Source organism: Erinaceus europaeus, chromosome 18, assembly GCF_950295315.1.
Source record: "Erinaceus europaeus chromosome 18, mEriEur2.1, whole genome shotgun sequence".
Taxonomy (NCBI): domain Eukaryota; kingdom Metazoa; phylum Chordata; class Mammalia; order Eulipotyphla; family Erinaceidae; genus Erinaceus; species Erinaceus europaeus.
Genome location: NC_080179.1, coordinates 101,767 through 123,886, shown reverse-complemented (window position 1 = coordinate 123,886; position 22,120 = coordinate 101,767). Strand labels below are relative to the sequence as shown.

General features: G+C 40.0%; 1 protein-coding gene across 3 annotated transcripts in view; it reads right to left on the bottom strand.

The window, feature by feature from the left end:
• The window catches only part of PGAP1 (post-GPI attachment to proteins inositol deacylase 1), a 71,500-nt gene that overhangs the window by 12,572 nt on the left and 36,808 nt on the right, over positions 1 to 22,120 (bottom strand). For all 3 annotated transcript variants that reach the window (XM_060177531.1, XM_060177530.1, XM_060177532.1), the window contains exons 15-25: positions 20,377 to 20,450; positions 20,229 to 20,280; positions 19,712 to 19,787; positions 19,078 to 19,186; positions 15,695 to 15,733; positions 11,076 to 11,169; positions 9,727 to 9,817; positions 8,756 to 8,953; positions 6,356 to 6,491; positions 2,573 to 2,623; positions 1,063 to 1,247 (exon numbers count right to left, since the gene is read on the bottom strand). In XM_060177531.1, coding sequence (XP_060033514.1) covers positions 1,063 to 1,247; positions 2,573 to 2,623; positions 6,356 to 6,491; positions 8,756 to 8,953; positions 9,727 to 9,817; positions 11,076 to 11,169; positions 15,695 to 15,733; positions 19,078 to 19,186; positions 19,712 to 19,787; positions 20,229 to 20,280; positions 20,377 to 20,450 — 1,105 coding nt within the window. The remainder of the gene's footprint in view (positions 1 to 1,062; positions 1,248 to 2,572; positions 2,624 to 6,355; positions 6,492 to 8,755; positions 8,954 to 9,726; positions 9,818 to 11,075; positions 11,170 to 15,694; positions 15,734 to 19,077; positions 19,187 to 19,711; positions 19,788 to 20,228; positions 20,281 to 20,376; positions 20,451 to 22,120) is intronic.

Here is a 22,120-nt window from a genome sequence, read left to right as displayed (position 1 = left end):
GTTTGTTTAAAAAGAAAGGTTTATATACAAAATAGTCCCTTACTTAAAAAAAGTGTTTTTGTTTGTCACAAGGGTTTCTGCTGGGGGTCAGTGCCAGCACTCAGCATCAGTGGCTCCTGGAGGCCCCTTTCCTTACCTACTTTCCTTCCTTCCTTCTCTCATAAGACAGATAAAAACTGAGAGAGGAGAGAGACAGAGGGTGAGAGGCAAAGAAACACGTGCAGCCCTGCTTCACCACTCGTGAAGCTTCCCCGCTAAAGGGAGGGAGGGAGTGGGGGCTTGAACCTGGTCCTGTGTGGTAAACTGGGTATGCTACTGCTTGGCCCTGCCCCTTACATTTTTAAAATTCAAACTGACAAGCCAATTATTTTTTTTCCTCATTTTCTTTGAGGAAGTGGAATTTTTAAAATGAGGGGAAAATGCAGAATATTATTACCCATTTCTAGGTTTTCTAGTTCTGCTGACTTAAAAATACTCAATTTTAGTTGGCCTTAAAGTTGTACGTCATTTCTGACAAGGCTTCAAGTATTACTTTTGGATGAGGCGGCGTCTATTCTTTTTAGACAATCCCCAATAACCTGTTTCAGAAACAGTCATGGAGGACATTCCCCATGCTCTCATTCTACCCAGCATTATTACCAGGCTGTAAGGCAAATGACAGTTTCCAGTAGTAAAATAGCAACCACTTATTTTAGTTCAGTGTGTAGGGAACAAAAGAAAACTATTTCTTTCATTATTTCTACTATTGAAGAAAACACAGAACTGACCATGAATTTAAAAATACATAAAGCTCCATCTAGCATTATAGATAACTTAAGTCAATGAAGTAAAGCGTACTTTCACGTCTGTCTAGCTACAAGTACAATGTTCTCTTTGAAAGGCAGATTTCAGAAGGTTGATATTTCCCTGAATTTATCCTTTCATGATGTGGGAAGATGTGAGTTCAGCTCCCTCCTCTTAAAAAGGGCTTTGAGGGTCACTGCTGAATCAGGCGGCAGTATGGGCATACATGCACTTGTTGCCTGAACCACAGACAGCTGTAAGGATACAGACAACACACACCTAAGATTCTTGAACCAGTAAACTAGAGACGGCGTGCTCAGTACCACGATCCAGGTGAATACGTTCATCACGGTGCTGTGCATGTTCAGGCTGTCCTCGGTGTCACTGGCAGACAAGCAGAGCCGGTGTCCTCTGGAATCTTTATGGTGGGCAGTTTTTTTTTCATTTTTACTGTACTTAGAGTTCTGCAAAGCAACATGAAATAAAATTTATGTCTGTTACTTTGTTTACACTCATACTCCATTACTAAATGTAAATATCTCTCTTCATTCAGCACTAACGTGACACAAAATACTGAAGTTATCTTAAAGTATTTTAAAGTGATTATTAGTTATCAAAATTTTATTCTTTTAACTTGCTATTTCCAATGCTGATTATATTTCCTCTAAGTAACTACTTGAAATAAAAATCAAAAGGTAGGGTGGGGGCAGATAGCATAATGGTTATGCAAAGAGACTCTCATGCCTGAGGCTCCAAAGTCCCAGGTTCAATCCCCCGCACCACCATAAGCCAGAGCTGAGCAGTGCTCTGGTAAAAATAAATCAATTAAAAAAAAAAAAAAAATCGTGGTCCGGGAGGTGGCGCAGTGGTGGGGCTTTGGACTCTCTAGCATCAGGTCCGGAGTTCAATCCCCGGCAGCACATGTGCCAGAGTGATGTCTGGTTCTTTCTCTTTCCTCCTATCTTTCTCATAAATAAATAAAATCTTTAAAAAAAAAAATCAAAAGTTAATTGGTCATAACAACAAAAGGAAATGAGTATAACAATCTGACAAAGATCAAAGTTTAATTGTCTTTGGAGGACAAAGATCACATTAGACTTAAGACAATCTGTATCTACTTAAATATTTCTTTATCTTTTTATAGCCAGAGCACTGCTCAGCTCTGGCTTATGGTGGTACCAAGAATTGAACTTGAGAAATGAAATGGAAGTAGGAATGAAAGAATGTTGATAAAATGCTATGTTATCTTCTGGTCCCAGGTTCCCTTGTCTTAAAGTCAAATCTATAACCCTGTTTAAAAACTGTAAAATCAGGCAGGGATAGATAGCATAATGGTTATGCAAACAGACTCTCATGCCTGAGGCTCCAAAGTGCCAGGTTCAATCCCCAGCACCACCGTAAACCAGAACTGAGCTCTGGTAAAAAAAAAGAAAAAAAAAAAAAACTTTAAAATGCTAAACAATTAAAAATTTATATTACAGGGAAGTCGGGTGGTAGTGCAGTGGGTTAAGCGCAGGTGGCCCAAAGTGCAAGGACTGGTGTACGGCTCCCGGTTCAAGTCCCTGGCTCCCCACCTGCAGGGAGTCCTTCACAAGCGGTGAAGCAGGTCTGCAAGTGTCTATCTTTCTCTGTCCCTCTCTGTCTTCCCCTCTTCTCTCTATTTCTCTCTATCCTATCTAACAACAACAAATCAACAACAACAACAAACCAACAAGAGCAACAAAAGGGGATAAATAAATATTTAAAAAAATTCATATTACAGTGAGAGAATTTTAAAACTAAAACTTACCAGAGTTGGGTCATTTTTAAAAGCTGTTAGGCTGGCTTGCAGATGAACAATCTGGCAAAAGGGAATCTCTGTTTAGGTTTACTTTTATTTTAAGGACAAAATTTGAGAAGCATTGTAATCTGAAATTTAAAAAAAAATCTAGACAAATAAAATTCAGCTTAACAAAATGACAAAGCAAAGGACAACGCAGAATGAGTCCTCAATGGAGTATATACGCGAGCAGGGTCAGGGACTCAGAAGTGGGGAGGGCAGGTTACTAACAGGAGCTGGGGACCCAAGTTACTGTAGCGTCAAAGTAAGACTGGGGGGTGGGGAGGGTCCAGGTCCTGGAAGACAGAGGAGGCCCTAGTGGGGTTTCCACTGAGAAATGTTACTCATGTATAAACTACTGTGTTTTATTTTACTGTTGACTGTAAGCTATTAATTCCCCAGTAAATAAACAAATACAGATGATGGTTTAGATGAGGGTGAAATATACTGATGCCCACCTTGGGGAAATGTGACAATGAAAATCCTGTAAAGGGCGGGGGAGACAGCATAATGGCTATGCAAACAGACTCTCAGGCCTGAGGCCCCAAAGTCCCAGGTTCAATCCCCTGCACCAATATAAGCCAGAGCTGAGCAGTGCTCTGGTAAAGAAAATAAATAAATATGAAAAAGTAAGTTTTTTTTAAAAAAACAACAAAACACCAAAAAGTCTTAAAGCCAGAAAGAGACCTTCCATATGACCCAGTAATTCCTCTCCTAGGGATATATCCTAAGGACTCCATAACACCCAACCAAAAAGACATATGTACACCCATGTTCACAGCAGCAAAATTAGTAGGAGCCAATACCTGGAAGCAACCCAGGTGCCCAACAACAGATGAGGGGCTGAGAAAGCTGTGGTCTACATACACAATGGAATACTACATGGCTATTAAGAACAATGAACCCACCTTCTCTGACCCATCTTGGATGGAGCTAGAAGGAATTATGCTAAGTGAGCTAAGTCAGAAAGAAAAAGATGAGTATGCGATGATCTCACTCATGAACAGAAGCTGAGAAAGAAGATCAGAAAGGGAAACTCAAAGCAGAATCTGACTGAGTTTGGAATATGGCACCAAAGTAAAAATCTCTGGGTGGAGGGTGAGGGTAGATGTTCAGCGTCACTGGGGGAGGGTGGGAGGGGGAGGGACACAGACCTTTGGTGGTGGGAATGGTGTTAATATACACTCCTATTAGCTCAGTCTCACAAATGACTATTTAATTCATATGAGAGGGGAAAATGGATTGAATGTCTCAAATGCATAGACCATAGCTGAGGATATGTTCCTTCAATCTAAGCACATAAAACTTCAGATTGAATCTTAACAGCGGACTCAAATTGACAATACATCTCTAATAATGACTTGTTCTTTGAAATATTTAATCATCTATAAGCTTATACCAGGGAGAATAGAAGCAACTGGTGGCATCACTTTATAAGATACAGCTATAGGTAAATAGCATAAAAGGACATAAATCATGGTGAGGTCTTGTATGATACAGCAAATGCTAACAATGGAATTTTTAAAGTTAACCCAGTTGCCAAATGATTTGGTGATAGCAATAACTATCTACTGCCTTCTTAAACCCTAAGACAGCAGGAACCTTGCCCATTCTCTACAAAACCCATATTTCTCCCAGTCCTCGAATCTGAGGTGGGGTTCTCTTTCCTGCATGCTTCTCTCAGTTCATACCAACTGATACTGCATCTGCTGATCCCAACCTAATCAATGCAGCCAGTACCACACCTCACCATGTTTCACTTTGGATCGTGTCCAGAGACGTCAGGTGTGGAATGTCAACCTTCCAGCTTCATTACTTTGGTGAGACCTTCCCTAGCTCAGAGGACTCCTCAACTCCATTTTGACTGGTGCACTTCCTAACAAAGCCTCAGAACCTAGATATAGACCAGGGCCCATGAGATAGGGCAGATGTACACATGTATCTGTAAGTTATGGGAAAATATATACCTGAAAGCAATAGCGCTAAATAGTTTGCAGTGAGTCAAGTGCAGCAAGCAAGTAGAAAGACCTAAAAAGACACCATAAAGTACCTAATCAAATAGTTTCCACTTAAACCTAGATTGCAAGTTATAACTTTACTACTGATGTTCTAACAGAGATATGATTAAAAAGTGCTGTAGCAAATCTTTTCTTTAATGTTAACATTACTTGAAAGAGCAAAAAGTTTTATGGAGCACAGTATATCTTCTTCCTGATCTTTAAAAAAAATTTTTTTTTAATCCAACTCAGATCAACCTACTCTGCTACTTGAGGAAGACGGGTCCTGAAATGAGAGCAGCCTAGAGTGTTCCCAGCTCAGAGGTCACACAGGCTCCTGTGCTGAATGTGAATACACATGAGCCCTGGGTCAGATTGATATAGTAAACAGTTAATTGTATTAACTTATTTTTTTCAAGTTTGGAAGCCATTCTCTACCCTAACCCAGTTTTTAAGTTCCACTATCCTCTGACAACATCCTCCCAGACAGTATTTCTAGTCCACCTTTACGTTAGTTATCAAGCTCAAGCAAAGATTACTACAGTCCTGGGCTCATAGGAACACACCCAAAATAGGTATCCTAGCCTCTTACCACCTTAGGGTCCCTACTCTCACTGGCACTATTCCTACTTTTTGGTTCCTGAACATTTTGTTCTGCTTTATATCTTACCACCTTTCAGCAACCAAGTTGCAGAGCTACTATCATGCCATCCTGACTTCCCTGGGCAGACAACCTCACCTATGTGTCCTGGAACCTTATCTCCCCAGAGCCCTGCCCCAGTAGGGAAAGACAGAAACAGGCTGGGGTTATGGATCCTCCTACCAATACCTATGTCCAGTAGAGGAGCAATTACAGAAGCCAGAACTCTTACCTTCTGCACCCCAGAAAGAATTTTGGCTATACTCCCAGAAGGGAAAATGTTAGGGAAAGATAACCAGAGGGCTCTTAACCCCAGTTCCACCAAGATGCATAACTTTTGTGACAAGGAACCCTTGTTTCTGCACCATCACTGAGAGGGAAGAGATTCTCGAGAACACTGGAGAAAGTGAGGCACTGTTTCTCTTATCTAAGGGGGAAGACAAAAAAGGAAGAACTATGGGATAATTTCATTCATACGTGGAATACATAAAATTGAGATATATAAACTCGAATAATAAAAAAATTATATATATATATATAGTCAACCCATAACTATGACCTTGGGAGAACTATGGTGGTCACCAATGGGTGAGCGAGGCACAAAGCCGGTGGTGGGAGTGGTGTGGAATTATATCCTATTGTCTTATCATCTTCTAAATCACTTAAAAAAAAAAAACACTAAGGGGCTGGGTGGTGGCACACCTGGTTAAGCACACACACATTACAGTGCGCAAAGACCCAGGTTCAAGCCTCTGGTCCCCACCTGCAGAGGGAAAGCTTCCCAAGTGCTGAAGCAGTGTTGCAGGTGTCTCTGCCTCTTTCCTTCTCTATATCCCCCCTTCCTCTCAATTTCTGGCTGTCTATCAAATAAAGATAATAAAAAAAATTTTGAAAACCACTGAAAAAGAAAGAGAGAGAAAGAATGGAAGGGAGAGTGAAAGAGAGACGGATGCAGCACTAGGCACATCTATTTTAAGTAAGATGAGAAAGAAATCTTTACACTTAAACCTGCCATATAACAGGTCATTACAACAATAAGAACTTTTGTTAGTCATACTACAGGGAAGTTGATCCTGCCGGACAAGCTTTACACATTCTGACTACTGTTGGGCATACCTTGAATACGTAGTAGAGGTAAGTAAGAAGAATAGCAAGGGCTCCACACGTGGTCCAGGTAACTATCACTAAAACAGCTGTCAGACAGGGCAAGTCTAGGGATGCTGTCTTGGTATCTTGTGGAAGTTCAGAGGTCCTGGAAAAACAAGAACAGTACTTTTTAAAAGCACGTTGACAGTGGGATATAGAGTCACATTTAAGACAGTACTGCCACCCTCTTGCTTGTTAATATGCATATATCAGACGTGCATATCATTAGTTAACATCAGTGAATAAATAAATGTAAGTAATACGGGTGGCAAATATTCCATTATAAGTTCTGTAAAACAATGTGTCCATTTACGTACAATATGGTTGACATCTGTACAAGGAACAACGTTACTAAAGAGAGCTACAAAGGCTCTATAGCAGACATTTTCAATCGATACGAAAATAAGATTTTTTTATTTTTTAAATTAATTAATTTATTTATTGGGTAGAGAAAGTCAGAAATCGAGAGGGAAGGGAAGGGATAGAGAGGGTGAGAGACAGGGAGACACCTGCAACTCTGCTTCACCACTTGCAAAACTTTCCCCCTGCAGGTGGAGACTGGGGGCTCGAACCTAGGTCCTTGCGCACTGTACCATGTGCACTCAACCAGGTGCGCCACTACCTGGAACGATTTTTTCTTTTTTATGCATATATGATCAACTAATTTATTTAAAAATTATTCAAGAATATAAGGTAGAATAAAGACCTTTCAAGAAATTATTTTAGGAAATCTTTATAGTTATTTGCAAAAATATTAAAATCAGATTATGAAACACACACACAATTAATTAGTACAAAAACACTTAATGATGGAGTAAATTCTAGAATTTGTGACCTGCAGCCATAAAAATCCTAAAAGAAAGCCCAGGGATCAAGCTCCCGGACATCACGACTAGCTGTCATTTGGGGACAGGACTTCAAAAGCAAAGACAACAAAAGAATCAACAAGTGAGGCTACATCAAACTAAAAAGCTTCTGGTGGCTCAGGAGGTGGCACAGTGGATAAAACACTAGACTCAAGTATGAGGTCCTGAGTTCAATCCCTGGCCAGAGTGATGTCTGGCTCTTTCTAGAGCCTCCTATGTTTCTCATTAATAAATAAAATCTTAAAAAAAAAAAAAAAAAAAGCTTCTGCACAGCAAATAAAATCATCGGCACAACAAAGAGACAAACTACAAAATGAAAGTATTTACAACAAATATATCTAGTCAAGTTAACACCCAAAATGTGTAAGAATTTACACACTAAAGCAGTAAGTAAATCTTATTTAAACAGATATATTCTGAATCAACGTTTTCACATACAGGCATACAGAAGACCAACAGACACATGAAATATGCTCAGTGTTACTGATCACCAGAGCAGTGCAAATCAAAACTACAATCAAGTGTCACCTCATGCCTGTCAGAGCAGCTATTGTCACGGAGGCGAGAAATGCATCTTGGTGAAAACAGGCAGAAAGGGAGCCCTGTGCACTACTGTAGGGAATGGAAACTGGTGCAGCTATTATGGAAACATTATAGAGGTCCAACAACAAAAAGCAAGTATTAGGCCACTATATGATTCACTAGTTTTACTTCTGAAAACAAACAAAAATACTAAATCAGCAATCACAGTAGCCAAGATATGGGCATCTCATTCAACGATGTCAGACACACCCCAGGAGGGTAGAGAAGGGTGGCACCTGTAACAGCGGCCCACTTAACGTGCCTGGTGAGCACGAGTGGTAGTCAAGATAGATCTGTGGTTCACCAAAACCCTCAGAGCAAGCTTAGGTTTTTAGCACAACTAACTCCAGCCAATCTTTTGGAGTTCTTTTGTATATTATCCAAACAGAACTTAAGCATCTCAGTTAAAACCTCTTGCCCCTAGACTTCAATATCTATGTATAAGTGTTGTCATGAAAATACTTATTCCTTGGAAAGACTTACAGCTATAAATTGGAAATTTTGTGTGCAATCTGTCAGTTTTCTAATAAGTTCTTAAGAAAGAAGGTAAAAATCAAGGGGCAGGCGGTGGCGCACATGGTTAAGTGCTCACATTATGGTGCCCAAGGACCCGGGTTCAAGTCTCTGACCCCTATCTGCAGGGGGAAAGCTTCCTAAGTGGTGAAGCAGGTCTGTAGGTGTCTGTCTCTCTCCCTTTCTATCTCCCCCCTCTTAATTTATCTCTGTATCGATCCAATAATAAAGAAAAATTTAAATCAAATGTATTTAACTGCAATGAATAATTAATCTTGACAAAGGCACAAATTTGAACACTAATCCATATTTTGTTATAAATCTTTAATTAGAAGTTATAGTTCAATGAAAGCAAATGAAGTTTTTTTCTTAATTATAAGAAACAAAAATTTAGTCATTAACTTATTACCTTTTCAAAACTAGCCACAATGAAGACAGTAACCTCAGAGATGCAGAAGAGAGCAGGCCACCCCAGTAGGCAATGCATGTTCCAAACAGAAAGAGAATCAAGGATATCAGGGGGAAACACATACTTTGACTAGTCAAGACAATAGCATCTAATTCAGGTAGCAAGAACAAATCCCACAGTTCTTTAAACCATTTGTATCTGTGAACAAAAGAAAACAGAGTCAAAAATTTAATGAGATGTTTGGCTATTTCTTATCAGAGTGCCAAACACTCCATGATAATTTATAATCATATTGAAAAACAAATGTAAATTTGTACAGAACAAGTCATTTATCTTCCAATGATGTCTACTGACCTCCAAATGTCTGAGTCTTGAGCAATACGGCAACGTTACCGCTGCTCTTTTCTGACCCTTGTGTGAACAGGTGGCACCTGGGCACACAACTTATCTTTTTACTTTGAAAGCCAAAAGGTAGTTGTAAGGATGTAAGAAAAAAGAGCTAAGTAATGGTTTTTTTTAAACACACACACACGGTGGATAAATTAATAATGGAATGCTAAATAGAGCAGACTGAATTTGGAAGTAAGTAAAAGTGACCTGCAGCACTGTTTCAATGATACTTTATAATGGTTTGTATTCAAATGTTTGGTTATTCAAAGATCATTAAACACACACACACACACACACACACACACACTTATTTGTTGAAGCTCTGATTAGGTATAGTCTAAGTTTAGACTGATATGCGTATGTGTATGTATGTATACACACACATTTAATAATTACTTTCAAAATGGTTATGCTACTAGAATAAATACTGATACAGTTGTTAGGTCTGTGTCCGGGAGAAAAAAAAGAGCCCTCAAGTCCGATGACATACTGGTAAGAGAACTTATGCTTCATCTCAGGACTAAATAGTGTTTTAGATGTGGGACAAATTTAGGCTAATCACTACAGAAAAGAGAACTTACCCCAACAGAAACTTAATCATGATTACAAAAGGATCAACTTTGTAAGGTTTGGCCTCTTTATCCAACATCGTAACATACTCTAAGCAGTGGCCTGGAGATAAAGAAGAAATCATATGCAGTACAGAATCTTCAGTAACCATCCACAAGATGTATTATATCCTGCAGTATCTGCGACAGCAATGTGATGCATGTCAGAAAAAGCCAGGGTAAATAGAAGCATCAGAAACTGAAGCACTTGGGAGTCGGGCGGTGGCGCAGTGGGTTAAGCGCACGTGGCGCAAAGCGCAGGGACCGGCGTAAGGATCCCGGGTTCGAGCCCCCGGCTCCCCACCTGCAGGGGAGTCACTTCACGGGCGGTGAAGCAGGTCTGCAGGTGTCTATCTTTCTCTCCCCTCTCTCTCTGTCTTCCCCTCCTCTCTCCATTTCTCTCTGTCCTATCCAACAACAAAGCAACGTCAACAATGGCAATAATAACCGCAACGAGGCTGCAACAACTAGGGCAACAAAAAGGGGGAAAAATGGCCTCCAGGAGCGGTGGATTCATGGTGCAGGCACCGAGCCCAGCAATAACCCTGGAGGAAAAAAAAAAAAAAAAGAAAGAAACTGAAGCACTGAAAATAACTGATTACTGATGTGTATAAGCGTACACATTCTGTCCCTTGTGCGACACCTTTAGGGACCCAAGGCTGGAGTTTCATCATCTGTATTTTCACAGACTCCGTTTTTCTTCTTCTTCTTTGAAAATGTTACTGGTGGGAAGAAAAGGCGGTGATGTACCCAGTGGAGTACACACTCAGTTGTGTGTGAGGACCCAAGTTCAAGCCTGTTCCCCACCTGCAGGTGGTGGTCTGCTGCACAGGTGCATCAGATGAACGGCTCTGTTGCTTACCTGGCCCGTTATTACTTCTTGTTGGTTTCTCTTAACCCTGTCTAAAGCTCTGTGATTGCCCCTTAGTTAAACTCTCAGTTATTCCACTCACTGTTCCAAAAACTAATTGACATGGTCCAAATTTTGAACCGAACGCTTGACCCTATATAGTTAGGCAGCGAGAACAGAATGGAGAACATGATACCCACTGAGAGCCTCTACCACTCTAAGTCCTCACAACAGAGGAAGAGGCTTCCAGCATGTGGGTATAAAGTGGACAAAACAAGTTAAGACATTTTCTTGATGACGCTGTAAAACTAAGAGCCTCATCCCTCAATACATTTGAGAGCAATAAATACAATTCTTTTTTTAAAAAAAGATGTGACATCATTAGTCACACGTGTAGGATAAAAAATGTAAAGATGAAACAATGAAGGGAGGGAGTTGGGGAGAAAGGCAGCGAGGAACAGAACATTCTTACCTGTTGATAAAAGAGAGTGCAGCTGTCCTCCATAAGCGAGAAGGGTGCTAGATATGACATAAGCAGGAAGTGCTCCTCCATGGAACCTGACTACCTAGAAAACAGAACACTAGCGGTGACTTCTGGATACTCGTTAACAAAATACAGATGCTCTCATGTGAAATAAAAATGTGGCTCTCTCTACTCTATACCTTTCTTAGCATGGCCACAGAGACACTGCTAGGAATGGATAACAAAATTCTAAGTTAACACACAGAACATTAAAACATATTATCTAACTTTTTTTTTTTTAATTGCCACCAGGGTTATCATTGGGGCTCAGTAATGCTAGTAACCACTCCAGGTGGCCATTCTCTCTCACCCCTTTATTTAAGAGAACAGGGAAGTTGAGGGGGTAGAGACAGAGGGAGAGAAAGACACCAAAAGCCCTGCTTTACCACGTGTGAAGCTTCTCTCCTGCAGGTGGGGACCAGGGACCTGAACCTGGATCCTTGCACATGCTGAGATGTATGGTCAATCAGGTGCACCACCACCCAGCACCTTATCAGTAATGCAAAACACATGTTTTAGGGTTGCCATCAATACCTGAAACTCTAGATAGTACCAAGCTTGAAATTCACTAGGATATATACCCATATACCCAAGCTAAAGTTTAATTTATAAAAATTAGAGACATAGATTAACAATATAAGAAAACAGCTGTAATAGTAGCATACTGTAATAAAATTTACACAAATGTGGTTTTTCTCTTTCAACACATTTACTGAACATATCTTTGGAACCTACTTGACTACTAGTAACAGAAAGCAAGTAATTCAGAACTGTGGCCAAAGGTGAGATTACTGAACACAAAACAAAAAAAAAAATAATGTGCTAAGTTCTTTATGTATTTATTGTAATATGTGTGCTCAACCAGGTGCGCCACCACCCAGCCCCTTCTTTATGTATTTATTAATGAAAGAGAAATATAGAGACAGAGAGAGAGAGAGAGAGAGAGACCAGAGCCCTGCTCAACTCTGACTAATGGTGGTTCAGGGGATTAAACATGGGATCTCAGATCACCAGGCAAGAATCTTTTGCATAACCATTACACTGTCTCCCCAGCCTATTTTTCTTAAATATTATATCTTAAAGGAAATTTACCTTATGCCATGCAAATTTTTAGAAAATAAACAATCTCTGGGCAATCCAGCAAGAGTTATGGAAATACATCCCTCCTTACACAAAATATCACATAAGAATTCAGCAGGGTAGGAGTATATAGCATAATGGTTATGCAAAGAAACTTTCATGCCTGAGACTCTGAAGTCCCAGGTTCAATCCCCTGCACCACCATAAACCAAAGTTGAGAAGTGCTCTGGTAAAAATAAATAAATAAATCAGCAAGTTCAGAGTCTCCCTGAAGCTCCTCTGTGGATTCTCAGGTTAAATAAATTATAAATACTCAAAAAAAAAGTATACTCCATAGCCCTGGTCTAGTGTTTAGATCTTCAGGAGGAAGTAAAGGAGAGTTCAGTAAAAGTGAAAGGTCGTTTTTGTACTTTTGACTAAACGGTGCTGTCTGTTAATGCCACGCTAGCAATATATACACATGCTTCAGTTATTCAAGAATACATAAGGAGGGCAGGGGTAGATGGCATCATGATTCTGCAGAGACTGTCATGCCTGAGGCTCCAAAGCCCCAGGTTCCATCCCCTGCACCACCATGAGCCAGAGCTGAGCAGTGCTTTGGCGGGGGGGGGGGAGGGGGGAATGTATAAAGACGTGGGCTGGGCAGTGGCACATCCAGTTGAGTGCACACACTGCCACGTACAAAGACCTGGGTTCAAGTCCTTGGTCTCTATCTGCAGGGAAACTTCATGAGTCAGGTGATGCAGTGCTCAAGTTTCCCTTCTTACTTTCTCTCTTTCCTATCAAATAAACGAATATCAAAAGTACTGTAAGAAACATTAACCCCCCCAATAATAGAAAAAAATAGTATAAGGAAACTTAAGCGGGGGGGGGGGGGGGAGGGAAAGATAGCACAGCTGTCTCCAACATGGGAGGCTGGGCTCCACCCGAGCCTGCACACAACGAAGCAGCACACTGTCCAAGTAAGCCCTTTTGCCAACTCTCCAGTTTTTCTAACAGCGAAAGCATTGAAATACCGGATTTTACTCCTAACAGAAATGATTCACTTGAGCATTTAATTTTCTTGAAAAGGTAGCTTTCTCTTCAGTTTTTTATTTTTCTTTCTTTTTTTAAATATTTATTTATTCCTTTTTTGTTACCCTTGTTTTACTGTTGTAGTTATTATTATTGTTGCAGTTATTATTGATGTCGTCGTTGTTGGATAGGACAGAGAGAAATGGAGAGAGGAGGGGAAGACAGAGAGGGGGAGAGAAAGACAGACACCTGCAGACCTGCTTCACCGCCTGTGAAGCGACTCCCCTGCAGGTGGGGAGCCGGGGGCTTGAACTAGGATCTTTAGGCCGGTCCTTGTGCTTTGGTCTTTCTTTCTTTCTTTCTTTTTTTTTTTTTTTTAAGATTTTTTAAATATTTCCTTTTTGCTACCCTTGTTTTTTTTGTTGTAGTTGTAGTTATTATTGTTGTTGTTATTGATGGTGTCGTTGGTGGATAGGACAGAGAGAAATGGAGAGAGGAGAGGAAGACAGAGGGGGAGAGAAAGACAGACTCCTGGGGCCAGGTGGTGGTGCACCTGGTTAAGCACACATGTTGCAATGTTCAAGGACCCAGGTTTCAGCCCCTGGTCCCCACCTGCAGGGGGAAAGCTCTGGGAGTGGTGTAGTGGGGTTGCAGGTATCTCTCTGTCTCCCCCTTCTTCTTGATTTCTGACTTTATCCAATAAATAAATAAATATAATAAAAAATTAAAAAAAATAAAGATAGACACCTGCAGACCTGCTTCACTGCCTGTGAAGTGAGCCGGGGGCTAGAACCTGGATCCTTATGCTGGTCCTTGCGCTTTGCACCAAATTTTTTATTTTTCATAGAAGCAGACTAAAGACTAAGTACTTTCTGCTTCATTGTTTTTCTGAAAAAAAATTTTAAGGATTTTTATTTATTTATTCCCTTTTGTTACCCTTGTTTTATTGTTGTAGTTGTTATCATTGTTGTTGGGTAGGACAGAAAGAAATGGAGAGGAGGGGAAGACAGAGAGGGGGAGAGAAAGACAGACATCTGCAGACCTGCTTCACCACTTGTGAAGCGACTCCCCTGCAGGTGGGGAGCCGGGGGCTTGAACCCGGATTGTTATGCCGGTCCTTGCACTTTGCACCACCTGTGCTTAACCCGCTGCGCTACCGCCCGACTCCCAAAATATTTAATCTTGTGAAAGATGAACTAGTTAAAAGACAAAATAATCTCTGAAGTAGTAGTCTTTCGTCCTGTTCATGGCGGCTTCCTTTACCTTAAACAGTCATACTGAAAATGTCTATTTTAGAAGGGCTTAGGAGACAGGTTACACTATTTCAATTCCCACTGTTCCCAAACCAATTTTTGAAAGGCTTTTATTTTAAGCAGCACTCGGTGGCAGCAGTGCTGGGGACTCAGCCTGGGCTCTCTAATGCAAGTTCTGTGCACTGCTGCTGCAATACTCTCCTGGTCCTCATATTTTTTCAGTAATTTGAGAGAGATCTGACTCATTATGACAAATCCTTTGATATCCTGTACTTAAAAAGTATCTATATCTTGGGAGTCGGGTGGTAGCGCAGCGGGTTAAGTGCAGGTGGAGCAAAGCGTAGGGACCGGAGTAAGGATCCCAGTTCGAGACCCCGGCTCCCCACCTGCAGGGGAGTCACTTCACAGGCAGTGAAGCAGGTCTGCAGGTGTCTGTCTTTCTCTCCCCCTCTGTCTTCCCCTCCTCTCTCCATTTCTCTCTGTCCTATCTAACAATATCAATAACAACAATAAAAAAACAAGGGCAACAAAAGGGAATACATATTTAAAAAAAGGATCCACAGCTGATCCTGTACCACATGCTCATTTTGTTCCTTCAAAGAAATTATTTCCATGGCAAGAATGCTAACCTTCCGTTTTGGGGTACACATACACCTGGGCTTGGGATAAGGTCACAACCCAGCTCCTCTGGCTCGTGTAGCTGCCAGTCATGGGCATGGCCCAGCTTTGAGGCTGGCCTCTCCCACATTAAAGAAGTCTCTGTTCTGTGACCTCTGCCACCGCCTGGCCCCTGATGAATTGTTTTTTAATACTTATAAACTATGGCACATGTGTCAAGAATGGCTTAGAGTTTATTAATGTAGAAGAATAAAAAGTAATAAGGGGCTGGGTGGTGGCGCACCTGGTTGAGCACATATGTTGCAGTATGCAAGGACCAGGGTTCAATCACCCAGTCCCCACCTGTAGGGGGAAAGCTTCACAAGTGGTGAAGAAGTCTCTCTGTCTCCCCCTTCCTCTTGACTTCTGGCTGTCTCTGTGCAATAAATAGATAAAGATCATAAAAATTAAATAATAATAATGAAGCAATAGTGACAGCAATAGCAAGATACTATATCGGGTCTGCTAGGACATTTTCTAGCCTTTTACAGAATTAAAAAAAAAAAAAGCGATTTCTAGGTCCCAGTATGTATTAACAAGGCAATAAACAGTAGTTTCTCTTACCTGTCCAAGTATTTGTGGAAAGGAAGTCTTAACTGTCACCTAGTTTAAAGCAATCATTAAGAAAAGTTTATTTACCTTAAATTATTATAATTCACATTTTAATAAACACATCTACACATACCTGAACTTAATCACAAACTATAATAACAGAAAAGTACTGAAAATTTTGTAAGAATCCTTTGACCACCAACATTCAATGTGTATGATGAGTAACTATTATTTGCTATATTTCTCCCATATTCTTATTGACAATAAGATGATTGCAATGGTATATGTGCTAACATTTCACTAACTGGAATACACAGTCAAAATATCTGATCATACAAGCTTAAGAAATTTATTGAATGGCTGGATCCATAACTATACATGTTTGTTGAAAATATAAGTTCAGGGCCAGGCAGTTAAGCACATGGTGGAGTGCACACACTACAGTGCACGAAGACCAGGTTCCAGCCCCAGGTCCCCACCTGCAGAGGGAAAGCTTCACGAGTGGTGGACCAGGACTGCAGGTGTCTGTCTCTCAAACTTCCCCTCCCTCTCAATTTCTCTTTGCCTCTATCCAATAATAAACACCTAATAGTAAACTAAAAAAGTTGAAAAAAGAAAATGTACATACAAATTAATCATGCTACCATATAACTAGAAGTTTAAAATATCAAATGTAATTATAGCACTAAAAATAGATACTTCTGAGTAAATTTCATAAAAATAAGCTTCACTTGATATAAAATCAGGAGTAGGCAGTACATTTAAAAATTTAAGCTGGGGGTCGGGTGTAGCACAGCGGGTTAAGCACGCATGGCGCAAAGCACAAGGACTAGCATAAGGATCCCGGTTTGAGCCCCCAGCTCCCCACCTGCAAGGGAGTCGTTTCATAGGCAGAGAAGCAGGTCTGCAGGTGTCTGTCTTTCTCTCTCCCTGTCTTCTCCTCCTCTCTCCATTTCTCTGTCCTATCCAACAACGAACATCATCAACACTAATAATAATAACCACAATAAGGCTACAACAACAAGGGCAACAAAAGGGGGGAAAAATGGCCTCCAGGAGCAGTGGATTCATGGTGCAGGGACTGAGCCCCAGCAATAACCCTGGAGGAAAAAAAAAATTAAGCTAAAAATATTTTTAGTGTATGTGCTACAAAAGTAAACAAAAAGTTTAAATAAATTCTTTTTTAAAAAATATTTTATTTATTTATTATTGAGAATGATAATAGAAGAGAGAGAGAGAGAGAGAGAGAGAGAGAGAGAGAGAGAGAACCAGACATCACACCAGTACATGTGCCGCCAGGGGTTGAACTTGGGACCTCATGTTTGAGAGTTCAGTGCCTTATCCATTGGGCCACCTCCTGGATCACAAGAAATTCTTATATGTGGGGGGACAGTATGATGTTTATCCAAAAATTCATGTGTGGGACTCTAAAGTCCTAAGTTCAATGCCCCACACCACCATAACTCTGGTTAAAAAAAAGAATATTTCTTTTATTTTTCAGTAGTCATTAATTATTACTGTCATAAATACAACTTTTTAATATTAGAAAATTTGAAGTAATATATCTTTCATAGGGGAGTTATCAAACATTCTATCAAACTATACAACTCTGAAAATATGATGTCCTTTGCAAGACTATGGCTATTTAGAGGAAAGGCAATATTTGGAGCCAATACAGTTATTAAGGTCTCTCTAATATTAGAAATATAAAGGTATAGCTGTCAAGTATTTCAAAGTTAGAAGAAGAAAGGAAGATATAAAAGCAAGCACAATTGGGTGGGGGTAGATAGCATAATGGTTTGCAAAGAGACGCTCCTGCCTGGGGCTCCACAGTCCCAGGTTCAATCCCCCACACCACCGTAAGCTAAGCAGTGCTCTGGTTAAAAAATACTATTACTAATAAAGCAAGTACAATTAAAACTAAATTGCAGAATAAATTCTATTAATTTGACATATCAACCTAGTTTATGCTACGTAAGTTAGCTCTAATTAGACACAGACTCCAAACTTATGTCGCCGCTGCTGAGGTATGCACGTCAACCAATTAAATCTGGGATATTAAGGACCAGGCATATTGGGGTTGGGTTTGCTAGCTCATGAATATATAAATAAATGCTACTTTTCAGTCTCTTAGCTCAGAGAGATTGTGTGTGTGATTGTAAAGCAAACAAAAGATACTGCAGTGCATGTACTAACGGTAACCAGAGCTTAAATTACTGAAAAGGAGAGCCTTAAATTTATTCAGTAGAGCTGAAAACAAATACATTTCATTCCAGTTATTGCAGAGAATTCTGTAATTTGGTCTCAACAGGGTCTTCAATTTATAGAGCACTTGGGGCTCCACATTTAGAAGTCTAATCTCTAATCTCAGTGTTTTCTTTTCTATTGTTAAGTTGTAAACTTTCAATGGCCCAGCTAACAAAAATAGTGAAGTGGTGCTGGTAAGCGAAATGGAGAACACTGAGAGTACTACACATGCCCTTTTAAGAGTATTTATTGTCAAGCATGGGAGATAGTACAATGGATATGCAAAAAGACTTTTATGCCTGAGGCACCAAAGATCCTTGGTTCAAACACCAGCATTACCAGGAGCCAGAGCTGAGCAGTGCTCTAATAAAAATACTGTCTTCCACATTGTCATACTGGTTTTTTTTTTAATTTTTATTTTTTATATTTATTTATTTTCACTTTTGTTGCCCTTGTTTTTTATTGTTGCTGTAGTTATTGATGTCTTCGTTGTTGGGTAGGACAGAGAAATGAAATGGAGAAAGGAAGGTAAGACAGAGGGGGAAGGAGTCGGGCGGTGGCGCAGCAGGCTAAGCGCACGTGGCGCAAAGCGCAGGGACTGGCATAAGGATCCCGGTTCGAGCCCCCGGCTCCCCACCTGCAGGGGAGTCGCTTCACGGGTGGTGAAGCAGGTCTGCCGGTGTCTGTCTTTCTCTCCCCCTCTCTGTCTTCCCCTCCTCTCTCCATTTCTCTCTGTCCTATCCAACAACAAAGCAACGTCAACAATGGCAATAATAACCGCAACGAGGCTGCAACAACTAGGGCAACAAAAAGGGGGGAAAATGGCCTCCAGGAGCGGTGGATTCATGGTGCAGGCACCGAGCCCAGCAATAACCCTGGAGGAAAAAAAAAAAAAAAAAAGACAGGGGGAGAGAAAGATACACCTGCAGACCTGCTTCACTGCTTCTAAAGCAACTCCCCTGCAGGTGGGGTGCTGGGGGCTCAAACCCGGATCCTACACCGGTCCTTGCGCTTTGTGCCATGTGCACTTAACCCGCTGCGCTACCGCCCGACTTTCCCACATTGTCTTATTGTAAGCCTAATGTGAATATATCGTTTCAGCTTGTTTTGTCACTAAGTCTGAAAGATTAGGCAAACATGTAACTTACTTCATAGTCACAGTCTGATGATGTGTACATTCTTAATGATGCTACCTGGTTGTCACTGTCTGGTTGAGCAATATGGAGCTTCACAGGTATTTCTGTGTTAGATGGAACCCTGAAAAGGCAGTTAAATATCAGTCTCAAATACAAAATACTGTTAAATCCTCAACATAATACAATATGATGACGTAGAGGAAGCCACATGCCAGCGTATTATGGACGGACATTTTCTGTTAGTAGTACAGTTTGAATGCTCCAAGACACAGACTAAAGGAGAAGATGGGAAGGGGGTCATGTTTCAAGCATGAATACTATTTCCTTTAAATAAAATATATCAAATTACCTTATGGGTACAGTGCTATACAAAGGTACCAACATTTTTTTTTTAATTTATTTCTTTATTGGGGAATTAATGTTTTACATTCAACAGTAAATACAATAGTTTGTACATGCATAACATTCCCCAGTTTCCCATTTAACAATATAACCCCCACTATGTCATTTATCATCCTTCATAGGTACCAACATTTTACTAAGAAGCAGTTCAATAATTTCACCCCAGTTTGAGTGAAAAACAAAAACCAAGTAGTATATGTCTTATTCAAATCCACTAATCATTACGGCAAATTCATAAACTTACTGTGCTATAGTTAGTGAATCCTCGTAAGACCAGGGAATATGAAGTTTATAGATACTAGTTACTTCTTCTGTGAAAGCTTTACAAAGGAAATATGTGTTACTAACTTTGTTATCAAAGTGTTATCCAAGCTACTATAACAATTGCTAATTATACAATGGTGCATTCCACCAACTAAATAAATACATAAAACCAAACCATATCACATAGCAGATATAGAGAATTAAATAATACATAATTAGATTTACGAAAGATGCTAGAACATATGAAAAGTACTGAATACTTGAAGGAATATTAAACAACTAATTGTGACTTATAAGATGGCAATTAAATGCTGGTCTTTAAACTGCAGTAGAGGAAATGCTTATTGACAGCGGGCCTGTGTTAAATTTGATGAAAATATAAACAGCTCCCCACTATCATATGTTTGCTTTTATGTCACATACAATGTGAGACTAAATGAAGGCCTATGGATTCTTCACATGACAAGCTACTATATAATTTTAGACGATACACTTACCTTTGACTCCTGAGCACTTGCTTACTACGTTGATTTTAAAAGCTTGATATATCTAGTAAAGGTTAACCACAAAAATAAAGTAGTTTATTTGCTTGCTCAACTAAATAGTAAAGTAACATCAAACCCTTGTTATATTCAGAATAGCTACCTGTCTAAAATTCAGAAGTTCCACATTGTAGAATAGGCCACTTGCATTTAGTGTTACTTTTCTTGAAGACAATCCTGTGAATTAAATAGTGTTAGAATACTAAAGAATAACAAATATAAATCATTACAATAATGTCAAAATGATGCCAAGATAGCTACAGGTTTTTTTTTTTTTCCCTATTTAAAAAATGAAGGGATGAATTCCTAGAAACCCAACCTACCTTCAACAAACTCAGGACAGCATGTAACATGTATGACAAGTTGCAATCAGATTTATGTGAAAGGTCCCACTTTCTGCACCCCATAATGATCCTGGGTCCATATTTCCAGAGGGATAAAGAATGAGAAAGAATGGGGATTGGATACAGATTTCTGGTGGTAGGTATAGTGTGGAGTTGTGCCCCTCCTTACCCTATGGTCTTGTCAGTATTTCCACTTTATAAATAAAAACTAAAAACAAAACAAAACAAACAAAAAAAAAGTGTACAGTTTCACTTAAAAAAAATGGATACTTTTGGGCCTGGATAGTATCACACTGAGTGTACAGATTACAAGGCGCAGGGACCCGGTTCAAGTCTCCAGTCCCCACCTGCAGGGGGAAGCTTCATAAGCAGTTAATCCAGGCTGCAGGTGTCTCTCTCTTTCCTTCTCTCCCTCCCTCTCCACTCTCAATCTCCCTCTGTCCTATCAAATACATAAATAGCTTGTTGAAAACGGGTATCTTCTTGGCAGATGTTATAAGTTTGCTGTCTTTAATGAAATATATGATTCAAAGATATTTCCTATATAGTTCTGCTTTTTCCATTAAAAGAAGTGTTGGGAAGGGCTAAGATGCTCAAAGGAAGATTACTATATCAAGTAACAAACACCTTTCATAAACAGAATATAAAAAAGATAATAATATGCAAAAGATAGGCTATATAATAACTATATGAGTCAACCTTAAAATAGCCTCTAATATTCAAAGCTGGAAAATGTTAATAAACAAATAGTAACATTGAACTACAACCTAGTAAAATTATATCCATGAGTCAAAAATGACATAAGTAAAAGTTAAATAAGTATATAAATATAGAAGGGTCAATCTTCCCTCAGGAAGAACTTTAATAAATGTTGTGACCCCAACAGGAGTTCGGGACTATTAGCACACGAATGAGGTCACCCTGCGGCGGGACACACAGAGAAGGGAAGGTGTAAAGCAGGGACTTGGAGCAGCTGCTCTCTTTGGCTGCTGCTGCTTCACCTGGTCAGAAGCATCTTGGTGGAGGTGCGCCAGGTTCCGCTATGGCTACTTCTCCTGGGAACTGCACACGTGTGACGCTGCTAGCCAGTAACGTTTATACCCCTCTACAGCCATGAGCAGCCTTTACCAGAGCTGATAATTGTTAATCTTATGGGACTAGACTTTTGATAACTACACTCAAACTTTATGGACCTAGCGTACTCTTAACCCTTGATGATCAGTGCTTATTTTGCCTTTTACCTGTTTCTCCCTAATACACCTCGTATTGTTTAAGCCAGTTCCCAGCTCCCCGCTGTGAATCCTTTTACACACCGCAGCAGCCCCCACAAACCCCCTTTTAAGTTAAGTTTCAACAAATAAATACAGACTACAAGTAATATCTGCTTCTGACCAGACAAGCCAGTGAATGCTAAAATCAGTGGGTTATTTAGGAGTAACAAGACAGTGAGTGCTAAAATCAGTGGGTTATTTAGGAGTAACAAGACAGTGAATGCTAAAATCA